At 48.4% G+C, this 16,572-nt stretch overlaps 1 protein-coding gene across 7 annotated transcripts; it reads right to left on the reverse strand.

The window, feature by feature from the left end:
• Positions 1–6,373: 6,373 nt before the first annotated feature.
• On the reverse strand, positions 6,374–16,257 carry FBLIM1 (filamin binding LIM protein 1). Of its 7 annotated transcripts, none has more exons than XM_084822313.1 (9): positions 15,998–16,251; positions 14,454–14,614; positions 12,453–12,702; positions 11,609–11,787; positions 10,811–10,922; positions 10,489–10,658; positions 10,060–10,238; positions 9,630–9,747; positions 6,374–8,449 (listed from the first exon to the last, which is right to left on the reverse strand). In XM_084822313.1, exons 3-9 carry the CDS (start codon positions 12,691–12,693, stop codon positions 8,339–8,341), a joined length of 1,110 nt encoding a protein of 369 aa, XP_084678439.1. In that variant the 5' UTR covers positions 12,694–12,702; positions 14,454–14,614; positions 15,998–16,251; the 3' UTR covers positions 6,374–8,338. The 7 variants fall into 7 exon arrangements, with proteins under 7 accessions (XP_084678439.1, XP_084678442.1, XP_084678440.1 ...); XM_084822316.1 differs by having other exon boundaries at positions 11,609–11,748; positions 15,998–16,226; XM_084822314.1 differs by lacking the exon at positions 14,454–14,614 and having other exon boundaries at positions 15,998–16,257.
• Between the last annotated feature and the right edge of the window lie 315 nt (positions 16,258–16,572).

The following is a 16,572-nucleotide window of genomic DNA, read 5'->3' on the forward strand; positions in this document are numbered from 1 at the left end:
CACACACACAAATGTGGACAAAGTATAACACTATAATATATGGGAAATTTCTGTCCCTCCAGTTCTTTGGCCTAGAACACCCATCGTGCCTCACCATTGGCTATGCGGGCTAGGGCTAATGGGAGTTCTAGGTCAAAACATCTGGAGGGCCACAAGTTGCCCACTCTTCCTCCGTAAAGTCAGGAGCAGGTAGCAACTGTTTTCTGCTGGACCCCAACCAGCTGTCAGTCTCTGAGGGGGCAGTCCTATTCACACTGACAAGGGAGTAACCCCACTTGCGCCTAATTTAGCCACAAAGAAAATATCAATTTTACTGTACGCAGTAATTTCATCACAGACCAAAGTGGGCATAAGGAGGCAGTTAGTATTTTCTGAGTACTGCCAAAAAAATTATCTCATAGTTCATTATGATAAATCTAAGGTAATTGTTTTCTCCAGACATTATAAACCACATAAATGGTATTTGGACAGGCACCCTATAGAGCAAGTCAAAGCATTTAAATACCTGGGAATAGTATTTCGAGGTTCCAGATCATGGTCAGCTCAGCGTGATTATGTGACAGAAAAAGCTATGAGAAGCACTAGAATGTTACTGCATGTTTATAGAATTAAGGGGCACAATTTTATTCCAGCAGCACTTGAAGTTTTCAAAGCCAAGCCTATAGCTCAACTGCTCTTTGGGATTCAAATTTGGGCCAATGCCAATTCAAAGCCATTGGAAGTAGTGTGGTCCAAATTTCTTAGACCAATTTTTGCAGTTCCAAAATGTGTGCCTAATGCTGCTTTGCGGCTAGAAGCTGGTGTCATTTCTATTTACACACAGGCGTGCATGAGGACATCTATTTACTGGTTGCGGCTGCATTTAACTTCAACGGGCTTGCTCTCTTTAATACAAAATGACTCTCATAACAGCAGTTGGGTGAAAGCTGCTATGGTTTCAAGCTGGTTTTTCACCTCAACCATTACTAAGTTCAGATCTGTCCAAAGCTAAAGTAATATTGAAACAGCGTTTAGTGGACATGTTACAACAAAACAGTTTGGCTGCAATGAGGAAACAGAGCCCTTACCTTAGATAGGCCTCAATAGTTTTACTGGCAAGCCATTGCCATACTTACAGCAGCTATTATACCCAAAACACAGACAAGCTTCTTCATGTGCATGTTTTAGCGTGCTTCCCTCTGCGGTTCTTGAAGGCCTCTATAGGAGAATCCCATTTCAAAACTGGGTATGTGTTTGCGAAGATGGAAGTATCGAAACCGTAGCCCATGTGCTGTTATTTTGCTCTTTGTAGAGAAACGTCTGTGAAGAGTTAATTACCCCTTATTACTGCCCTATCCAGGGCACCCAGCTGATTATTACGTGAACCTCCTTCTTGAGGACCACGATAGGTTGGTTACAGCAAAAACGGCAAAATTTCTAGTAATTGCTATCAAAGTGAGAGCAGCGAGGCATCTTGAGATTTAAATTGTATAATGTTAGTTTTAACTAATGTTTTATTTGCTTAGTAATTTTTTCAAAAAGAGATTTTTATGGATATTGGACAGTATTACTGTTGTTTTATGTTTGATTATGTATATTTGTATGAACAAATTGGAATGGCCATTGGCTCAGTGCAAATAAAATTTGCTTTGCTTTGGAGTAACCCCACTGAAGATAGTGGGGCTTTCTTTTGTGTAAACATGCATAGGAATCCGCTGCGCATGTTCTTTCAAGGGCCACATAACCTGCAATGCTAAGGAAACGGGCACTTATGTTTCACATGTACAAAACGTCTGACAAGTGCAAAAGGCATTTGGAAAGGGATTTAGGTCGCATCCAATTCTCACATGCCTGCACTACGTCTAGGGTGGCCAGTTACACATTGTGACAAAAAGGAGGACACCAGGTTGAACAAAAATTGCATATGCTAATTTATAGATGCAAATTTAGAAATAATTACTATAATTTAAATAGAAATACATCTCACCAGAGTGGGGAAGACTGTAACCTGTGCACTCTGCTGTCCAGGTGGGAACCGTTGGTGGGCAACTTCCAGGCCCATACACTCCGTTCTTATGACTTCTCGTTGTTATGTATCTTTACGGCAGATCTGGACAGGACAGCCCTTCAGAGAATGCCCTCAAATAGAGGACTGTCCTCTGTAAAGCAGGACACCTGGCCACTCTACCGATGTCTCCCAAACTGGCAAAAGAAAAGCACAAAATGGCATTCTGCATTGGTCACGTGTCTACTCTTTCCTGCACAATTACATGACAACCTGAAGGTGCTTGCCAGGGACAGCTATATTTTTTAGGGGCGCCAATTAAGTGGCAAAAGACACCTCTCTAACTGTGCTGGCAAAACACCTTGGTTAGATTCCATGGTGGTTTTAGTTCATTTTCTTGAATTATTCTATCAAGGGAACCAAGAATTACTTGCCAAGAGCAAAAAGTAAAAATGCAAATCATTAACCTTGAAGTGAAGAGATAGGGGATTAGGGAATGAAAGAGACCGGTTGTACAATCTCAAAGCTGGGATGGAGAGCATGCACCCATGTGTGTATTTTTGAAAGCATTTTTAATAGCTCCTTGGGTCATTTGTGGTGTTGGTCCTTGCAGCTTTTGTGTGTGTTGGAAACAGGACACTTGGAAATGGTGGCAATGCAATACAGATAATGCCTTGTTGAGGCATAATGGTGCAGGTGTGCCCAGTGGTGGCTTCCTCCTGGTTAGAAGTCAAGGCTCATGTTGCTCTTCAAAAAGGCTGAGATAATTGTATCTCTTTATACAGTTTTAAATTATATTCCTGTGAAGAGGGGTTTTACAAGATAGACAGCAAAAGCGGACTTTGAGCTGCAAAGAGACTTGTACTTCAAGCCTGGGAGGATAAAACACCCACCACCTATCGTTCAGTGGTCTGAAGATCTTACTGCTGTCGCTGCATTTGAATGTATATCCCACAATTGTCAATTTTATCTGAATGCTTATTTAGATACATGGACTGCCTTGGTGTACAAAATGAAGCAGGACAAAGGCTAATAGAGTTTTGCCAAGAGAACACACTGATCATAGCAAACACTCTTTTCCAACAGCACAAGAGGCGACTCTACACATGGACATCGCCAGATGGTCAGTATCGAAATCCGATTATGTACTTTGCAGCCAAAGATGGAGAAGCTCTATACGGTCAGTAAAAACAAGACCTGGAGCTGACTGTGGCTCAGATCATGAGCTTCTTGTTGCAAAATTTTGGCTTAAATTGAAGAACGTAGGGGAAACCACTAAACCATTCAGGTATGACCTAAATCATATCCCTTATGAATATACAGTGGAGGTGAGGAATAGATTTCAGGGATTAGACCTGATAGACAGAGTGCCTGAGGAACTATGGACGGAGGTCCGTAACATTGTTCAGGAGGCAGCAACTCAATTTTCCCAAAGAAAAAGAAATGCAAGAAAGCCAAGTGGCTGTCTGAGGAGGCTTTACGAGTAGCTGAGGAGAGAAGGGAAGCGAAAAGCAAGGGAGAAAGGGGAAGATATATCCAACTGAATGCAGAGTTCCAAAGAATAGCAAGGAGAGACAAGAAGGCCTTCTTAAATGAACAATGCAAAGAAATCAAGGAAAACAACAGAATGGGAAAGACTAGAGATCTCTTCAAGAAAATCGGAGATCTCAAGGGAACATTTTGTGCAAAGACGGGCATGATAAAGGACAAAAAAGGCAGGGACCTAACAGAAGCAGATGAGATTAAGAAGAGGTGGAAAGAATACACAGAAGAACTATACAGGAAAGATCTTATGTCCCTAATAGCCATGATAGTGCGGTCACTGAACTTGAGCCGGAAATCCTCGAGAGTGAAGTCAAGTGGGCCTTAGGAAGCATTAGTAACAACAAAGCTAGCGGAGATGACAGTATTCCAGCTGAGCTATTTAAAATCCTAAAAGATCATAGAATAGTAGGGTTGGAAGGGGCCTACAAGGCCATCGAGTCCAACCCCCTGCTCAATGAATCCAGATGATGCTGTTAAAGTGCTGCACTCAATATGCCAACAAATTTGGAACACTCAACAGTGGCCACAAGACTGGAAAAGGTCAGTTTACATCCCAATTCCAAAGAAGGGCAATGCCAAAGAGTGTTCAAACTACTGTACAATTGCGCTCATTTCACATGCCAGCAAGGTGATGCTCAAAATCCTGTAAGCTAGGCTTCAGCAGTATGTGAACCGAGAACTACCGGAAGTACAAGCTGGGTTTCGAAGAGGCAGAGGAACTAGAGATCAAATCACCAACATTCGCTGGATCATGGAGAAAGCAAGAGAATTCCAGAAAAACTTCTATTTCTGCTTCATCGACTACGCTAAAGCCTTTGATTGTGTGGATCACAACAAACTCTGGCAAATTCTGAAAGAGATGGGAGCACCAGACCACCTTATCTGTCTCCTGTATGAGGGCCAAGAAGCAACAGTAAGAACCAGACATGGAACAAACAATTGGTTCAAAATTGGGAAAGAGTACGACAAGGCTGCATATTGTCGCCCTGCTTATTTAACTTATATGCAGAGTACATCATGAGAAATGCAGGGTTGGGTGAACCACAGGTCGGAATTAAGATTGCCGGGAGAATTATCAACAACCTCAGATACACAGACGATACCACCCTAATGGCAGAAAGCGAAGAGGATCTAAAGAGCCTCTTGTTGAGGGTGAAAGTGGAGAGGGCAAAAGCTGGTTTGAAACTCAACATTAAAAAAACTAAGATCATGGCATCTGACCCCATCACTTCCTGGCATATGGAAGGGGAAGAAATGGAAGCAGTGACAGATTTTATATTGGGCTCCAAGATCACCACAGACGGTGACTGTAGCCATGAAATTAAAAGACGCTTGCTCCTTGGGAGGAAAGCTATGGCATACCTAGACAGCATAGTAAGAAGCAGAGATATCACCTTGCCGGCAAAGGTCTGTATAATCAAAGCTATGATTTTCCTAGTAGTAATGTATGGCTGTGAGAGCTGGACTATAAGGAAGGCTGAGCACCGAAGAACTGATGCTTTCAAACTGTGGTGCTGGAGAAGACCCTGGACTGCAAGGAGGCCAAATCAGTCAGTCCTAAAAGAAATCAACCCTGAGTGCTCATTGGAAGGACAGATACTGAAGCTGAAGCTCAAATATTTTGGCCACCTAATGCGAAGAGAAAAGTCACTGGAAAAGACCCTGATGCTGGGAAAGATTGAAGGCAGAAGGAGAAGGGGACAGCAGAGGATGAGATGGCTAGATAGCATCACTGATGCAATGAATATGAACTTGAGCACACTCCGGGAGAGAGCAGAGGACGGGAAGGCCTGGCGTGCTATGGTCCATGGGGTCACGAAGAATCTGACACGATTTAACGACTGAACAACAAGTGTTGAATCTGGTTTTTTTCTTTCCTTTTTATTAATGGGGTTGTGAACTGTTATTTGGATGGCTTTAAAAGGGGATTGGACAAATTCATGGAAGATGAAAGCTTTCAATGGCTACAAGTCCTGATGGCTATATGCGACCTTATATAGGGGGCATGACCATCTGAGGACCCCCCCGAGGTCTTGATGGTGTATGAAGGATACCACCTTTGTAAACTGGCTTAGCTTGTTTTCAGCATTTGCATTTTATAAGATTGCCCCAACGCAGCAGTTTTAATCTCTGAAACGAGTTGGGCTCAAATAAAGAAGTTCCCCTTCGGCACCTTTGAGGCTATTTCCTGGCTTTTATGCATCGCCCCACCAGTTCTAAAAGGTGGAAATGCTGGTATTTTTTATACTTTGGCTCTGCCCACTTTGCCTTCAGCCCTGCCCACCACTGGAATGCAGCCCCCGAGAGCTTCTCCAGATGGAATGGGCCAAAAGAGGTTTGGCACCCCTGTAATAAAGCAATAAAAGAAATATTAACTGGGATGCTAGGGGCATTATGAGCCTTCTGCATTCATGTTCTGGCAACCTCATTTCTTATATCTGTATGTTGTTTTTCATGCAAAACGAGGCTCTGGGAAGACCGCAACGGGCACTGGATGGGGTTCCACCAACCCACTGATGCCTTTGGCTCTGGAACTTCTACCTTTCCCACCCGTTTGCCATAATTAGCTCTCGCTGCTGCCCCAATATCTTCTTACCCCAGTGGTCGCTTTTTCCTGCTGAATTGGGACCCCAGCAGACACGGACAATCTAGCAGCCAGGCCTTTTGCCCATTCCTTTGCACAATTGTCCCACACTGAAGCTAGTCAGCATTCCTGCCGCGAACTAGTCACATGCATGTTTATAACCGATTTAAGCAGTTAGTTGCACGACAGCATTATATGACCTGTAATACATTGCCTGTAATACCTGGGACCACCGAGAGACAAAACAAAAGGAGCCTGTTACATTTCAAGTCAGATTTTAATCAGGTTCACTTAAAGGCAGTACAGTTGTTGCTGGGTCAGTTGGCTATATTTTGGAGGGCTTCACTTTAGTGTTGATACAAAATGCTTTGTCCTAATATTGTTTCCAGAGGGGAAAGCCATGCAAAAATCCGTGTAAATCTATGATGGAGGGGGTTAGTCCAACAAATAGCAGAGAAAGATGACAGAGGCACAACTACATGCAAACAAAATCATCCTGTACCTTAAATTTGCCCCCCCTGCCCATGTTTCAGTACTTTTAAAGAGCTGATTGGTGAGATAATCAGTTTGTTTTTAAATGAAGACAGAAAAGCAGTACTAGATTTTTTTTTTTAATAGATGGCAGCTTCAAATGAATAGGGCCTAGTACCCTCACAGTTTGCATAGTGAGTAGCAAAGATCAAGGAGCAAAGCAGTTAGGAGAGGAAAATTAAGAGTCCTTAGAGTAAATGCAAATAATGTTACCTTGTGCTGCCCCCCGGTGGGCATGGTATGTATTGATGGAAGACTTTCTGCCCTCCAAAACTGACTTAAATCTTTATGGAGCACAGATAGAAGTTATGGTGGTCCAGCAGGACTCTAAATACTGGTACAAGCTTTTGAGTCACAATTTGCTCTTATTCAGGGGCAGATTCTCAAAGATATATAACATAGGAGATATACATGTAATGTTTAATTTCCAAATTAAAAAAAAATCAACAATAGATGCCAAGGCTCCGTTCTGACATTCTCTGTGTCCTGAACGCCATTCTACCCCTGCCCCAGTTGCATAGGGCTGCTTGTAGTCCTTAGTTTGTGGCGCACTCTGTACTTGCTCAAAAGCAGCCTCGCCCTCATTATTACTTCACAAGTTTGAGCCCTGCTGTTGAGATCAGGTTCTGGAATTTAGTCCTGCCACAGATTAAGGGTAATGCATTTGTAGTCACATTCCAGCGGAATTTTTTTCCAGTCCTCTCCTCCTTCCTGCATTCTTATCTCTTGTACAGAGCATGGAGGAGGCCAACTGGGAATGTGGAACATTTCATTCAGAGACCCCATAAAAAGCCTCACTTAGATACCTCTCAGCAATTTACTGCACTCCCCCCCCCCTGCAGTGACACCCCACCCTCTCTGAGAGAGGGCATGTTACCCTCAGACTAAAATTCTCACAGTGAATTAAGATGAGCTGATTTCTCAACCCACCACAGAACATCAGATAAAGTCCTGAGGAGTAGGGAGCATGTAGAGAAAAGCTTGCAAAGTTGGGCTGCCATTTATACTGCTCCAAGAAGATGGGATTCAGGGTGGGGATACATTCCTCTTGCTCCTGACAGCTTTGGGGTTTTGCTGTATGAACACGTCGGAACTCATGCAGCAAAAAGTAGGGAAGAAATCCCAAGTAAGGAGACTTGGATGTATCCACTTCCCTGCAACTGAAGTCCACACCCCAATAGTGCGGCCTTCTGAAAGAGTTCCATGCATTACATCTGTCTCTTTGGCCCTGGGGGGGGGCAGGGGGGAGCAAATGTTCACATTCCATCTGTGGGAAGCAGCTGGCGGCCCACAGGGTGAATCCGGCCTGCAGATGCCAATTGGCCCACAACTCACACATGCCCTCTAGTGGTGAAAAGAACTCCAGCAGGCCTCCACCTGGCCCAGTCTCTTCCCAGGATATGCAGTGCAGGCTGTTAGCCTTGACTGGCGAGGAATGTCCTGCAAGCCGCAGAAGAGTCATGAGATGGGGGAAATTTCTTTGGCTCTGTCCCATCAAAAGTCCTTTTGCCAAGCAGTGCATTTCACTCAGTCCCAGGATTAAACCCCCACAAAGAAAGACAATTAAAAAAAAGGCTCAGAGGGAAGACGAGAACAGGAGAAGGGTAAGATGGGATGTCGGAATGCTAAAATACACCATCCTGTCTCCTCTGCTCAGCGCTGCAGCCTCCAGAAAGATAGTCGCATCTTGTTCTTCAGGACAATTCTTTGGTCTGTCGGATGTGGCAGGACTTGCAGAGGAGATGGCTGTCCAGAGGGTAGCATCCCTCCTCCGTGGGTTCTGGGGACAGCAAGACCTGGCATCGCTGTAGCACAGAGGAAGCCGAGAGTTAGGCTGTGGTGCTACCCCAGAAGGCGCTGCAAAGGGCGGGGTGTTCCCGCACCCTCCTCTGGGCCAGGGCCGTCAAACCTCTTTCAGCCCAATGGCTGACCTCCATTTCAGAGAAGCCACCGGGGACCACCTTCCCATGATGGGCAGGGCCTAAGACAGAAGGGCAGGGCCCAGATACCTAAACACCCAGCACACTGGCACTGAAAGCTTGTCCTGTTAGGAACTCAGCCTTCAGAGAGGCATTTTGACCTTTGAGAAGGGGGGGGGGAGGACTGCACAAAAGCTGCACAAAAACCACCAAACAACTGGTAGTCAGGCAAAGGGGTGGGGCAAGGAGAAGGCGGTGGGGACTGAGACAACAAGTGGGCAGGATCTGGCCCCCAGCCTGAGATTTTAAATCCCTGATTTCTGCTCTTCCTAAGAGACAGGAAGGATGAGACAGGCAAGTAAGACAGTTTGATGTCCATTGAGTGGTCACTCGCCCTAAACATTCCAAGAACTCACACACAGATTAATTACTTTTTAAATAAAGTACTTTTTAAATTCAAGTAATGTGCATTTAAGGACATGTACATTATGTATTTCCTTCTTAGTCCTTCAAACTCCGCTTCACTCCAGCACATTTGTTTTGTTTATACATTCAGTACCTTATTCCTGAGAAACCCCCCTATATTTTCTCATTTCTCTTTCGTGTTCATTTGATAGAACTGTATCTTGGACCATCACTCTCCTTAATAGGTGTGGTGGGTGGGTGTCTGTATGTAAAATCTGAGTGCCAAGTGGTGAGCAAGGGGACCTTAGAGGTTTGCAGCAAAACCTTTTTTTAATGTTCCATGCTGATCAAATAGGCAAAACTCCCCCCACAAACCTGGAAAAATTATCTGCCCTTAATAAATAACAGGATGCGAGGCTGAATAGCATGTGAGAGAGAGGTGGAAGTGATCTCAGTATTAATTCTGCATCTATGTTCCTACTGGTTTATTTTTTAGGTATCCTTCAAAACCTTTAAAAGACATGCATATTTCACATTAAAAACTGGCCCCTGGTACTCAGTTTTAAGCTAGATCACCCCCCCTCCCCAGGTTCAGTCTCCCTCCTACACACTTCATCGCACAGCTTCAAAAGCGCAGCACCAAACTTTAGCTCAGACTTACTTCACACTGATAGCAATCTTCGTGGAAGTTTCTCCCCATGCATTCAATCTTGTAGGAGTCCTTGCCCTTGCTTGGAATAATGGGTTTTTCACAGGCACCGCACACTGAAGCAAACCTCCTGGAAAAGAGACAGATGGACAACGTGTAACTGCCACTAGTCATGAGGTGAATCGTACCTTAGCCCAATGACTCTTACAATACCCTGGGTGCTTTTTAGGGAGATCCACAATTGGGGTAGATTTTCTTCCCTTTTCCCTCAAATTCTTCCTTTTTTAAAGAAAGGGGTTTTCAACGTGCTTTTAATGCAGCTGAATTGTGTTCCTCCATGCTTCATTTATGCAAAGCACCCCATATGGCATCTTACAAGCGTGGGGAGCAGAAGATAAAATCCATCTGCCTCCCAAGAAGTTCACAGTCGCGAGTGCTGTACCTGTAGAAGTCATCCAGGCAATGCACCTCGTCGTTGTCGCCCACTGCAAAGGTCTCATCCCCGATGGCTCGGCCACATGCCACACAGGTGAAGCACTCTGGGTGGTATCCCTTGCCCATGGCCCGCACAATTTGGGTCAGGATCAAGGCCTGGCACGTGGCACACTTCTCCAGGGTGTTCTGTGGGCAGGGGAGCATCCAGAAGGAAGGAGAGACAAGAAGTTAGATGTGACTTTTTCAGACCCATCTTCACAGTTCTAGTTTACGGTGTTTCTGATGTGCTCCATGCACAGGGCCTCCGTTCTCAATGCCCCTGCCTCCAATCTGAAGGGAAAGAATTGGGACCAAAAGGGACCTCAGACTACAGCTCACTACTCAGGATCCGTGCTATGAGCCACAAAGTGAGATGCCCAAAGATGGAGAAATTTACCTGGTAGCAGGTGACGCAGAGGGGCCGTCCCTCCTTCTGGTAGTAGCGCTGCCCCACCAAGGCACAGTGACATGTCCGGCACGTAAAACAGCCGGCGTGGTACTGTTTGTTCATGGCCTCGAGGGCAGGAGCCCGTGGGGAGATGGCCTTGTGGCAAAAAGCGCAGATATCTGGAAGAAGGAATCACTGTGGGTTTGGAGCTGGTGGGTCCCTTTCCCAGGCTCCACTTTCAGGTGGGCATCCTTGGAAGTCAGAATACAAGGAAAGCGCAAAAGGATCCGATCCCCCCACCACCTCAATTTGGTACGTCGTTTATTCTCACCCGTGGAAACAATATTTTCCACCTTCCTTTCTGTCTGCCACTCATCAGTCCAACCGAGGGTCGAGGGCAGCATTTTAGATTGTTTCATTTCTGCTGGAAATGTCGAAGAAGTCTGGAAAACAGGACGAAATTAGCACTTTAAAAACAGCACATATTTCTGGGTGGACTTCGAGGCTGGCTTCATAGGAGGCTCCACCAGGAGATATATGAATATATGAAGGATGACTGAATCCTTTAAGGGCTCTTGTGCCTTTAGTTAAAAGCTTCCTCCTGGGAGTTTCTTCCCATTTTATTGTTTCCTGTTGTTAGTGGGTGGGGAATTTGTGTCAAATAGCCTCTCTTATTGCCCCAATGACAGTTTCTGTTCCCATGGCACTGGCGATGGAGAGCTTTAATTACTGGTTTCTTTTAAATTGTTTTTATTTTCATTATATTTTAAATAGCAGAATAGGAAACCTTTAATAGTGCTGGGAGCATTTGCTAAATGGGACTTACATGTAAGTAGAGGAAGATCTTGTGGATGGGTAAAGCATTGCTGGATAAGTATTTGTGTGAACCCTCCATTTTAATTATACTTCCAACGAATTGCTAAAATACCCCATCTCAATCCCTCAGCAGTGCTAAAGGGCTCTGGTGTGGAAATAGCCCTCACTTGGCTTCACTGTAATAACAAAGCTAAAACAGTACATTGGTTCTACAGAAAACAGCTAGTGTTCAAGCAAGTTCAGTAGCAACCACACATTTATTGCACTCTTAACTGTCTGGTCTGGAAGGCCCTTTAAAAAGATGGAAAATTACCTGCAGGGATCTGGGCAAAACTGCTGTTTGCTTCTGGAAATCAGGACCAAGAGTCTCCACAGAGAAGGGATTTGAATACGGTGGTGGCGGTGGAGGAAGAGGAGGAAAGAGACTATCTAGGTCAGTGTCCCCAGCATTACCTGGCAGGATGGTGGGAGGAGGTGGCAAGTTAGAGCAACCTGAAACAGACAAGGAACAGCATCTGTCTTAAGGACTAGAAACTCGGTTGCCTATTTTTTAAATGGTACATCTCTAAGAGCTCCTGGGACTCAAGCCTGCCTGGATGATATGCCACAAGAGGCCTGGAAGCCTCAATCCCTCCTATCTAATCCCAGATGTTTTGAGCAGATAGGAAATTATACTCTGTACAAGCTCAGGAGGCACTTCATTCCTTATTACTACTTCCTATGCTCTAGAGCAGGGGTGGGCAGAAAGTAGTTCTCCAGGTGTTTTGGATTTCAACTCCCAGAAGCCCCTGCCTGCATGTGGCCAATGGTAAGGAATGCTGGGAGCTGAGGTCCAAAACATCTGGAGATTGATCTTCTGCCCATCCCTGCTCTAATGGGGCTGATCTCCAGAATGGAAAATGCACTACACTCTGGGCATAGTTAAGGCTGCTGCTGCTGGCAAGTCGGATGCACTCTGCAGATGCTCGGAATGGCCTTTCTTAATCATTCATTCACACCTCTAGCACTGGAGATGGGTTTAGGGCTGAGCCTTGGAGTGAGCTCCTGCTAAAATCAAAGCCCTGAGCCAGAGTTTCTTCCAGTTGGCCTCCTGCCTGCACTTGACCCCTATTGTGCCCCGATCAGACGGGGATGTTGTACTTCCCTGCTTTGCTCACCTCTGCTGGGCACGCCAGCGGCTCCTGGGTAGCTCCCCCTGCTTCCTTTCATGGCCCCAGCGGATGTCTGGGAGGGGGTGAGGGCCGTCGGCTTCAGCGCCTCCTCGGGGAGGTGGTTGCTGGGGCGAAGGGGAGCCTTCTGCAGCCTTGTTTCACTCTCGACATAACTGTCCCTCTTGGGGGGGGTGAGGGTGATGAAGACGGACGAGGCGATCCGCTTCTCCACTTTGTCCGACAGCATCGTCGTCACCTGGAGGAGCAGGGAGAGGAGGGGAGGAAGAGGCCACATGGAGACAGACTGCAGGGGGCCCGGCTTAATCCACCGAGGACCTGCACATTCCTGTGCCCAGATTCTGAGCTTCTGCAAGCGCCGCCTGCAAGAGTCTCCTGTTTCCTGCACCATTTGACACTTTGGAAGCTTGATTAAGAGACGAGAAACGCCATGGGGGAAAGCAGTGGGAGGGGGCAGAATTGGATCTGGGGAAGCCACGGGTTCCACACCAACTTTGGTGCAGGATTATCAATGGCATCATTTTTCCATCTGTAAAATGCGAACAGCCGTCAGGACCGTGGGGTTCTCTGCGTTATTCCCTGGGACTGCAGACTCTGGCCTTTATCCTTTGGCCAGAGAACCAAGGCTGCGCTGCCCGCCTCCCAGGAGGAACATCCCAGCAAGAGGGAAACCAGCCCAGCCCCGTTCCTGGACATGGGCTGAAGAAGGGGTCGCTGCAGGCGGCTTGTTTCACCGATCCCTGCCCAAGAGGACACCCAGAAGAGCTTTGAAACCACAAACTGGTGCCCGAGTTTTTTCCCCCTCCTCCCTCCCAAACCCTTTTCCATCCTATCTTTTAGATCGCAACCCTGAGGGCAGGGACTGGTTCATTATTCACCTTTGTCAGCCACTCTTTTTGGCTGAAAGGGGGGCTAAAGTGCTGCAAATAAGGAAATAAATACTAAACTATGGTAGAAGAAAGCAAAGTTTTGTGTGAAGTTTGTCCAAACGAGGCTGAATTCAAGCTGAATTCTGTGCAGGATTGCAGCAGATTTACGGGTATTTGCACGATTGCCTTCTGTTACTTGTGGCAAGGGGCGAAGTGCTCCCGCCTCTCCTTTTGCTCTCCCTGCCACCTCTCAGTGTCACCAGGCACGGCCCACAGAGTGGCACCTTTAATCTGCACAGCTCCAAGGGCCAGAGCCTGGCCCTTTTGAAACACAAAAGCCAAGAGTCTCAAAACACCAGGCCCCACAACTGCCGAACCAGACCCTAGTAACAAGCCGCCCCACCGCAAAAAAGCCAAGTTTGGAAAGAACACTGCCATTTTTTGAAAAAAGCAATTAGTGCCATGGAATGCTTGATGCAAAATGAGAAGCTGTCCTCCTTTCAGTCGCCCGTGCAAAACCCCTCATTACCACCCTGTGTGCACTCACCCACCCCTTCTCTTCCAAAAGCCTTCATTCCTGGAAGGAAAGAATACCTGTTTCTCTGCAGAACAAGAACCAACAAACCAGGGGAGGTTTTGACAAGAGGTGTCAAGTGCAGCCGGCAGCAATTTCCACACCCCAATGCTGGAGCGGCCCCAAGCTATGTCTTTGCCTCATCCCACAAGGAGTGAGGCGGAAGCTATAAGGAAGGAGCAAAGGGCAGCCTAACCTCTGGCAGGCTCACCTTCCTCCTCCTTATCAAGGGAGCCAGGTAGCGCACCAATCAGATCCTCAGGTGTCTGCACTGGAATCTCTTTGCTCCTTGCCCCTGTGAGAAAGGAGTGGCTCTTCAGACAGGGAGGCACGCTTGAGGCCTGGGGTGTGGTGAGCCATTTTTAAAATTGTGCCTTGCTTGTGCATAGCTAGCGACGTGCTCCTCTCTTCCCCTGCTTATGTTGCTGGATTGTGCAAACTCTGTGTATGGCTGGTGCCATAAACAACTTAGAACCAGGGTACCTAGCCGACTGCCTTCCCCATATATGCCAAATCAACCCCTGAGATCTTCGGAGGAGACCTTACCGGTAATTCCGCAACCTGTGGAATGTCACCAGGTAATGGCACAAAAGCCTTCTCAGTGGTGGCACCCTCTCTTTGGAACACTCTCTCAGTTTGAGGTGGAAATGGTGCCAAGTTTCAAACGCCTCTTGAAAACATATCTGGTCATGCAGGCTTTCCCTGACCTGTGAAGAGTTATATTACTGCCCTGTTTTACTGGTCTTATTAAAATGTTTGTAATTGTTTACTATTTTATCTTGCTACATTGTATTTTCAATTGTACTTTTAATGTGAGCTACTTAGGGATTTTACTCCATTAAGCAGTATAAAAGTATTATAAGTAAAATAAATAAACAGGCTGTTCATTGGATTAAATAAGTCACCTCTCCCTGTCCAAGGAACCACAGGGGTTGTGAACTCTTAATTAAACTGGAAGGCCAGGCCAGGCTTTTGGTCTTTGAGCATCCTGGGTGACCCCAGGCAGATTAACCCAGACATCTTGGAGGGGTCTTTCTCCATCCTCTCAGTTTCTTTGGCTTCTGTTTTGAACCCCTGTGCTGGCGCTGCCACCCCCTCCCCCCCCACCCCCGTGTCCAGTGATGCGCTCATCACATTCCTGGACCCTCATTCCCTGGGAACAGCAAGGTGGCAAATTTCCTGATGTCTCCTTGATGTCTTCTTCTGTCACTGAAAGCACACTGTGGGTCACAGACATCTGAGGAAGAGGCTGTTCCAGTTTTGCCTGACTGCGCTCAGGGTTTTGGCACCCTGGGGGGCAGAGCCAGCTAGCCAGAGTTGCCCCATTCTCAGGGGGCTCCAAACGGGAAGTCAGCAGCTTCCCGATCAGCAAACAGAAATGTCTGTTCTCAGCCTGGCAGTGCAATCCAGAGCAGGTTTTCTTGGAAGTAAATACCACTGCGTCCAGTGGAATCTACTTCCAGGCAAAGGGGCACAGGATTGCCGCCTCAGCGTGCTGCCAGGCAAGGCTTTCATCCCACCACGTTCGCCCTGCCTCAGCCACGGCAATCCAGGGGTTGCCAGCTTCTACTCGCAGCCCAGCCTTGGCTCCCTGCCGGTTTCCCCATCTTTTTTCTTAATGCAGAAAGTCTGTGAGGGCGCGACCCTAGGCATGTTTAGACGGGGAAAAACGGCCTACAACTCCCACCATCCCCACGCTGGCTGGGGAATTCTGGGGGCTGTAGCCCCCCCCCCCGTCTAAACGTGCCTAGGATTGCGACCTAAATCACACACTGAAGCCGCCCTCCTAGCACAGCCGGGAAGAGGGAGAGGTTTCGCTCGGGCTCACATCAGCACGCGGCGGAGGACGGGATCTTGCAGGGCAACGGGGTGGGAGCTGGCTGGGGCGCCCGCGTCGAAAGAGACGTTCGGGGGCGAGCCGGCGCTCCGTGCGACCCCCGCCCGCGCGGCCCCAGGGCGCGGCAGGCTGCGGCCGCGAGGACCCGCCCGGGCAGAGGGTCGACGGCGCCCCACCGCCGGGGCGCCGGCAGGCGCGCTCTGCCTCCCTCCGGCGGCCGCCTCAGCTGCCCGCCCCCGCCGCGCCCGCTCACCTGGGGCCCCGGCCGCCCGGCGAGGGCTGCGCTCCCCCGCCTGTTCGAACTTCCCGCCGCCCAGGCCGGACAAAGGAGCCGCCGCCGCCGCCGCCGCCGCCGCGCAGCTGAGCAGGCGCCCGCGCGCGCCTCCGCCTCTTCGCCCGCGCGCCCTCCGGCGCCGAGGCTGCGCTGAAGCCGGAGCGCGCTGCCTGCGACGCCCGCGCCGCGCTCCGCTGGCTGGCCCGGCAGGGGATCCCCGCCCCGCCCCGCGCAGGCCCCCGCACGCCCGCCCCGCCGGAGCCGGCCTGGATCCTCCCCGCCAGGGGCGGCGGCCCAGCCTCTCGGGACGCGGCGCGGAAGCCATCCAGCGCGGCCTTGGTCGGGGGGGCCCCGCCAGGGGGCTGGGGCTGCCGCTCCCAGCGCCCCCGGCCAGCAGGAAGCGCGTAGCCCCCCCACCCGGGGGGCCCGGGGTGGGAGAAGGCCCGTGCTCGCGGCACCTTCGGGGAGCCATCCCCTCGGCCGGCGGAACTCTCTGCCACTGGAGGCTGCTGCGCTGGCCACCAGCGTCGGCCCCTCTTTGAAAGGCTCAAAGA

Source organism: Heloderma suspectum, chromosome 15, assembly GCF_057233095.1.
Source record: "Heloderma suspectum isolate Gila_16-S chromosome 15, 16-S_ref, whole genome shotgun sequence".
NCBI lineage: Eukaryota > Metazoa > Chordata > Lepidosauria > Squamata > Helodermatidae > Heloderma > Heloderma suspectum.